The sequence below is a fragment of the Erithacus rubecula genome, assembly GCF_903797595.1.
Source record: "Erithacus rubecula genome assembly, chromosome: 10".
Classification (NCBI taxonomy): Eukaryota; Metazoa; Chordata; class Aves; order Passeriformes; family Muscicapidae; genus Erithacus; species Erithacus rubecula.
The window spans coordinates 23150487-23157005 of NC_136662.1; the positions used below are offsets into that span (position 1 = coordinate 23150487).

The 6519-nt window shown below is 47.0% G+C and overlaps 1 protein-coding gene across 2 annotated transcripts in view; it reads left to right on the forward strand.

Moving 5' to 3' along the window:
- Positions 1-1920, forward strand: part of LOC306806153 (uncharacterized protein C1orf21) — a 93738-nt gene extending 91818 nt beyond the window's left edge. For both annotated transcript variants that reach the window (XM_079314620.1, XM_079314621.1), the window contains exon 6: positions 1153-1920. In XM_079314620.1, the coding sequence (XP_079170746.1) occupies positions 1153-1191 (39 nt within the window). In that variant the 3' untranslated portion in view covers positions 1192-1920. The remainder of the gene's footprint in view (positions 1-1152) is intronic.
- Positions 1921-6519: the final 4599 nt, after the last annotated feature.

A 6519-nucleotide genomic window follows, 5' to 3' on the forward strand; every position in this document is an offset into this window, starting at 1 on the left:
CCCTCCCCTGCCTCTCTGCCCAGGCATAGCCCTTGTCTTGGATTTCTGGTACAGCATGGGAGGCTGTGACAACAGGGCACTTTATTCCTTCTGTGATCTTCCTGAGCAGTGCTACCCTTGTTATTGCTGCCTGTTCTGGTTTGAAGGACAGGAGTCTGCCAATAAAGGCAGGAACTTCTCTTTGAAATGGAGAATATAAACCCCCTCCCTCCAAATTATTATAATAATGTTGAAATTAAAGGGCTGTCAGGCAAAGATATGGTGTGCAGCCCAGCTGTGTGTCCCAGATAAACTGATCACTGTTAAGAAACATCTCTCCATTTTGTTTCTTGTTTCTGGCTCTCCTTCTCCAGGTGCTCAGGTGCCTCAGTGCACAGGAACAGTGGGAAATAGTCCAGAGATCTTGGATCCTGCATTTGGGGCTCTTGCTGGGTGCAAGTACTCAGGGTGAATTGTACTGAACAGCTCAGCTCCAGCTGGTTTTGTGCAGGGAAACAAAGGCAGTGGCTCCCAGCAGGTCCTTTCCTGGTGCTCTGCAAGAGCTGGGCAGGGAGGGGTGGGATGTGCCTTCTCCAGCCCATCCCAAGGGGAATACCCAGGGAAATGGTGCTCCACACCTGTGTCTGGGATGGGACAGAAGGCATAACATGACTGCTCTGATAAGAAACCCATGTTTTGTGAAGCTTAGGCTGAATCCCCTGCAGTACAAGCATCATTTCAATATGAATGGCATCTTTTGCTCTGAGGTTAAACTTCTGCTGGGGTTATCAGATGAGGGATTCTTGTTCACAGCAGCTGCCTTGTGTTGCTCACAGGATTATGTGCTTTGTTGCTTTTGCCTCAGAGATTATCCTTTCACAACAAATCTCGGGGCTGTGTCCATCAAGGTGGATCTTTACATAAAGCAGGTTTGTAAATCAGTTTGTTGGACTCCCCCTGAAATTCAGTATGTGGGGGAGGATGTTTATGAGATTAATAGTGACAGAAAGGGAGGTGACTCCTGTCCTGGTTTCCCACAAATTCCCTGTGTCTCAGGTTTCTACCCAGCTCTGAGCTTAACCCCCCAGGCTCAGAGAGCTGCTGTCAGTGAGTGTTCCCTGGGTTTATTCCTGTGTTGTCTCTGTACCAACTGCCTGGCCTTTGTCCCTGCAGGGTCGTGACTACTGTTCAGAGGAGGAGGATGTCACATAGTGCCAGCCCTGCCTCGCCCAGGAGCACCTCCAGTGTAAATAGATCCAACCCAGCCTCTGGATACAACCTTTGGGACGTTTGCTCGAGTGAACAGCACTCCATAACAGAAGAAGACCATTTCCACATTATATGCTCCATTCAGTTACAGTGTTTCCTAATGAACACGAGGAATATTGCTAAGAACTCCTAAGGAACTGTTTTCGTTGCTGCTAGTTAAAACTTGTTGCAACTTCTCACTTTTTTCTGTGTCCAGATACGCAGCAGATCCTTAAAAGTTAATCCAAAAGACCTTGTTGATTTTATTGAGGCTTCTGGCCTATTTTCTATCAGATGAGGTAGTGTTAAACCAAACTTCCATAAGTGAACATCCAAGCATCTAAGAACCACCCCTGAGCTGTGTGTCCATCCGTGCTGGGGCCAGAGTGCTTTTTAGTGCTGGTGATTCCAAGCTTTGGAGATGGGATGTTTTTGCTATGGCAGGCCTTGTTTCTCAGCTGAGAAGAAGCTGAGAAACTATAATCCTTTAAAAGCATGTTATCACTGAAATACTGGAAGTGATACAGGAGCAGGAACTTGTATTTTAAGAGGAAAACAGTTTCATTTAAAAGGTATCTTAATCAAGGACTAAGCTTGCAGTATTGGCTTTGCTAAGCACGAATGGGAGTGTGATCACAATCATTTTGAATCTCTTTTTTTCTAAGAAAATAAACATTTTACTGTTTTTATGTATTCTTGTCTTTTACCATTCCTACAACATGATGTTTTAAGAGTCTGGGGACAAGGAAGACCAAACCTCTCCTCTGCCTTGATGTGTCCCATGGATCTGATCTCTTAAAGCAGCTCTGTGCCAACTGGGGGGGATGTGTTGTGTGTCCTGTAGAGTTTATTTTTCCATATTAAATGGAGAGGATATTACCTTCTCAAAAGCAGATGTAATATTTTTAACAAATGCTGTCACGAGTTAAAAAAAAAAAAAAAAAAAAAAAAAGGAAAAAAATACAGCTTTTGTATTTATTATTTCAAAGAAGATTGTTACCTGTGCTGATATTTGTCCCTTCTGAGGGCAGGGTTTGCACTGCCTCCAGTGGGGAAGCTTTGTCAGGGTAGTTTGCTGTCACTGTGTTGCTTTTATTTGTGGGATGGGTGTGACCCGACTGAGGGTGCATTGACAGTATCTCCTAGGATGTGGCTGACACTTGAGTGGGACACTCAGCCCAAATATTATCCATTTTTCACTGGGCTTTCTAAAAACCAGATCCCTCTAAAGTCCCTCAAAGATCACCTGTGACCTCTGCCAATCTCTCAGTTACTGCAGAGTTTCTTGACTAAAGAGGTTTCCTGGATGTTTGCTCTGAGAGGGGCTGGACAACCCACATCAGAAGGTTTCCAGCAATCCCCAGCTCCCTCCTGCTGCCATTCCTGCACTGGATTTACCTTTGCCTTTTGGGCAGGGGATGAGCAGTGGGGCCAGACCTGGGAGTTGATGTATTGCTGAAGGGGTGACTGAGCCCATCCAGCAGGAGCAGCTTTCCAGCAGCTGTGAGGCTGCAATTCAGCCTCTTTCCCAGAGGCTGTAGCTGTTTCTGGGCTCTGCAGGCTCCCCTGGCCCCATGGCAGTCAGTCTGAGCCCAGTGTTGCTGGATTCCAGGGTTCAGACAACACAAGAGCTCCCCATGTAAGAGCTCAGTGTCAGGATCCTGAATTTGGCATATTCAGCTTCATCCTATTAATGGTTAACAACCACCAGCCAGCTCTGATTTCCCTCAATCCTTGCTCATTTGAGGAGCTGCATTGGCCAGCAGCCCCTCCCAAGAGTTTCTGTGTCTCCCTCCATCCCATCCTGTTCCTGGGCTGTGGCACTTCTCAGCCATGGGGTTTTGTGATGAATTCTTCAACGTGATGGCACTCTCCTCCTGGATATGATTTTTTTCCATAATTTATGCCAACTTTTGAGCAGGTATGCTTGGGACAGTCAAGAAACTGTGCATTTCAATTATTTAAAACACTTTAATTAATTAAGAGTCCTGGGGCTTGCTCCCACAAACTCTTTTCTGCAGAGCAGTTTGGAAGCTGTCATAGTAGTGGAGTGATGGGGCTGGGTCTGTTCTTTTGAAATGTTTCCTTGTCCAGGTGCTGAACATCTTGTGTGTAAATGTCCCCACACAAACACTGTTAGACACATCATGGTCTTTCTTTCAGCCACCTCCTAGTTTTAACAATTCTTTTATTTAATATTCTTGCTGCTGCTTGCTGGCACTGGAGACCTGCACTTCAGTGGAGGTTTTGTGAGAGGAAAAGCAATTCCCATCTTACCTGTGCAAGGAAATTCCTATATTCCAGCCAGCAGCAGGTGCTTTAGAGTTCTGGATGAATTCCAGCCTGCTGGATCTGTAGATGGCAATATGTGTGAAGGATGTCTAGGCTGTCCTGCTCCTGGCTGGGAGGCACTGGGGTGGGCAGGAGGTTTGGAGCCTGCTGTAATTCTTCCATCTTGGCAAAATCCTGGCAGGTTTTGTTAGAAGTGAGTCTAAATATATGTGGCAGCTGAAGGTCTGTAATAATATAAGCAGATTACTCTGGCTGAAAATGCATCTCTTCTTGGAGCTCTACCTCCCATTGCTTTGCTCTGCTCAAGTACATTCAGTGGCCTGGAAAAGAGGAGGCTGGGAAGAGAAGGAAAACTTGCTCCTATCTGGATTCTGTAAATGGGATTTCAAGGTTCTTCTCAAAAGAAGTGCCAGGGAAGTGATTTGAGGCCCAAACTTCTCTTTAGGAGGCTGATGCAGTATTTCCTGAGCTCCACATCATATTCTGGGATTTTGGAGAAAATTGTGGTGAAGGGGTTTTGCAATCAACCTTTCCTTGAAGTGCTTTCTCCTTTGTCCAGAGCCCTTTGAGTGGTGCTGGTTTTCCTCCTTGGAGCCTGCCCAGGCACTGGGAGGGGAACTGGGGCCCAGCCTTGGGCTGTGTTGTATCTCTTGCTTAATTACTGGTGAGCTCCACTTTACCTGTGCCCCCTCCCAGCCCCTTCCACTCCCCAAATAACATTAATTTCTTCCCCTGCATTCAGTCAGAGGTTTGATTCCTTTGCATTGGGCCTGCCAGGATCCAGCAGAGGCATCTCTGTGTCTCAGCCCTTTGTGGCCATGGATGTCAGCTGCAGGCTGGCTCACTGCTCCTCTCCATGCCCTTGTAGACAGCAGGAGCAGCAGTGCTTGAACTAGAGGTGAATCAGGAGAATCAGCCTGGAGATAAATATTCTCTTCTCAGCTATTTTGGGTTTATCAGGTCTTTAAAACAGTAATTTCCTGCCACTTTCATTTTGGAGTTAGCAGTGACTCAACTCCAGATCAGCCTGGCTGACACACCAGACCTTCAGGATAGGAAAGGCTGGGTGATGTGTGTCTGTCAAAGAGCAAATGTCATCTGGGCTTTGCACAAAAAGGGTGATTTCCATTCCACCATGGTGCTGGGACCCTGGCACAGGGTGCCCAGAGAAGCTGTGACTGCCCCTGGATCCCTGAAGTGTCCAAGGCCAGGCTGGACAGGGTTTGGAACAATCTGGGGTAGTGGGAGGTGGGGAGGTGACAGCACTTGCACTCTGGAAAACCAAAAGCTTTGATCTCGGCCAAGGTCACTGTGTGGTACAGGCAATTTTTAGGGTGTTCACTGAGAAAGCAGAGATTTGTGGCACTTCTGCCAATGTGCCTTTATGGAAGATGCTTTTGGGAGAACTGAACACTGCAAGACCTTGCTTTGGGTCCTGGTACTGCTGGGGCAACTCTCCTTTTTCTGGCTGAAATCTCTCTCTGTTTAATTTAATTCTGTAGGTGTTTGGGGAAGAGGAGACAGGAACTGCAGGGATGGCTTTGGAAGGGCACCTTATTTGCTTTGCTCTTGGGGAGATCAGACATCCAAAAAGTTGGGTAAGCACTGAGTGCAATTCCTGTTATTGTTACTGTGCTGTTGTGGCAAAGGGTAAGAAGCCCCAGCTCAGGGTACTTCAAGGTGGGAAAGTTGATAGAACTCAAAGATGTTCATGTCCCTGATTTATAAAAAAAATCATATTGTTTTCTTTCAATTTAGCTACACACATCTCCCCTTGACATCCAGGGAAATGCTCACTTTGGGTTTGAAGATGGGAGAGGCACCATCATCATCCTCAGGATCATCATCTTCATCATCAACTCATGTGGGACTGTGAACCTCCTTCATTAAAGCCAACTCCAACACCAACCTCATGGACACCCATGGCAGCAAATGGCAAAGTCTGATTCTTCCCTCTTGAAATGAGTCCCTTTCTCCACCCTGCTGCTCTGCCATCCTGGATGGAGCCTGTAAGCTTGGAACAGTCATCCTTCATCCCTGCAGAATGGCCCCTGCTAGAGCCTTGGAGGTGGAGTTCAACAAAAAAATTTATATATTTAATTATTTTAATATATATATTAAATTACATTTTGAGACAAGAAGTTCTCAAGAGCAGTTGCTGCAAGAAGCTAGAAAGCTCCATGTGGGAACAGAGCATATTCCTGGGCTTTTGGCATTCTGCTTTTGTGTCTATTAATAATCCCCCGGAGTGAGTCATATGGAGCTGCATTTATTCACTGACTCGGAGAGAGCTGCTACCCAAAATAGCAGCTCTGTAATTTTTTATGATGCTGTAATGCCAGTGCAGTGAAGATTGACATCATTTGAGGGAGATGCTCCAGCCTGGCAGTCAGAAGAGCCGTGTCCAGCCCCACGAGGAGCGTGGGGAGCCACGTGCTCTGTTACATAAAAGCACTGAGAGCCAGCACGGGGCAGAGATGCATTTTCTTGTCCTCACCTGAGCATCTTTTGCCTGGATTTTTCTCCCTTTAGGCCTTTCTAAGCTTCTTTGCTCATTCTCTTCCATCATGAGGAACACTAGGCCAGAGGATGATGAGGAAATGGCTTTTGCTGTGGAGGGGAGCCTCAAGCACATCTCAAACCTGCCTGCCAGGAGGTCCATAGGGAAATCCTGAAATGCATCAAGTTCAGCAGCACCAGCTGACCCTTTTTCTCACATTGCAGCTCTGTGTCCCTCCCTGAACCCTGAGCATCCCCTGGGCCAAGTGCCCAAAATCCACTGGCTCCTCCCCAGCCTGGTGTTCCTGACTGGCAGCTCCAGGCTAAGGGCAGAGAAACCCTGGGGTAGGGCTTGGGTTGGGTTTTTTAAGGGTGAATCTGGTTTTCTGGATTGCTTCTCATTCTCTGCCCTGCACTGCTGCCATCTGGCAGCCAGTGCAGCATCTGAGACAGCCCAGGGTGGCTCCACTGCTCCCCAAAATACCTGATGTAACGGTGAGT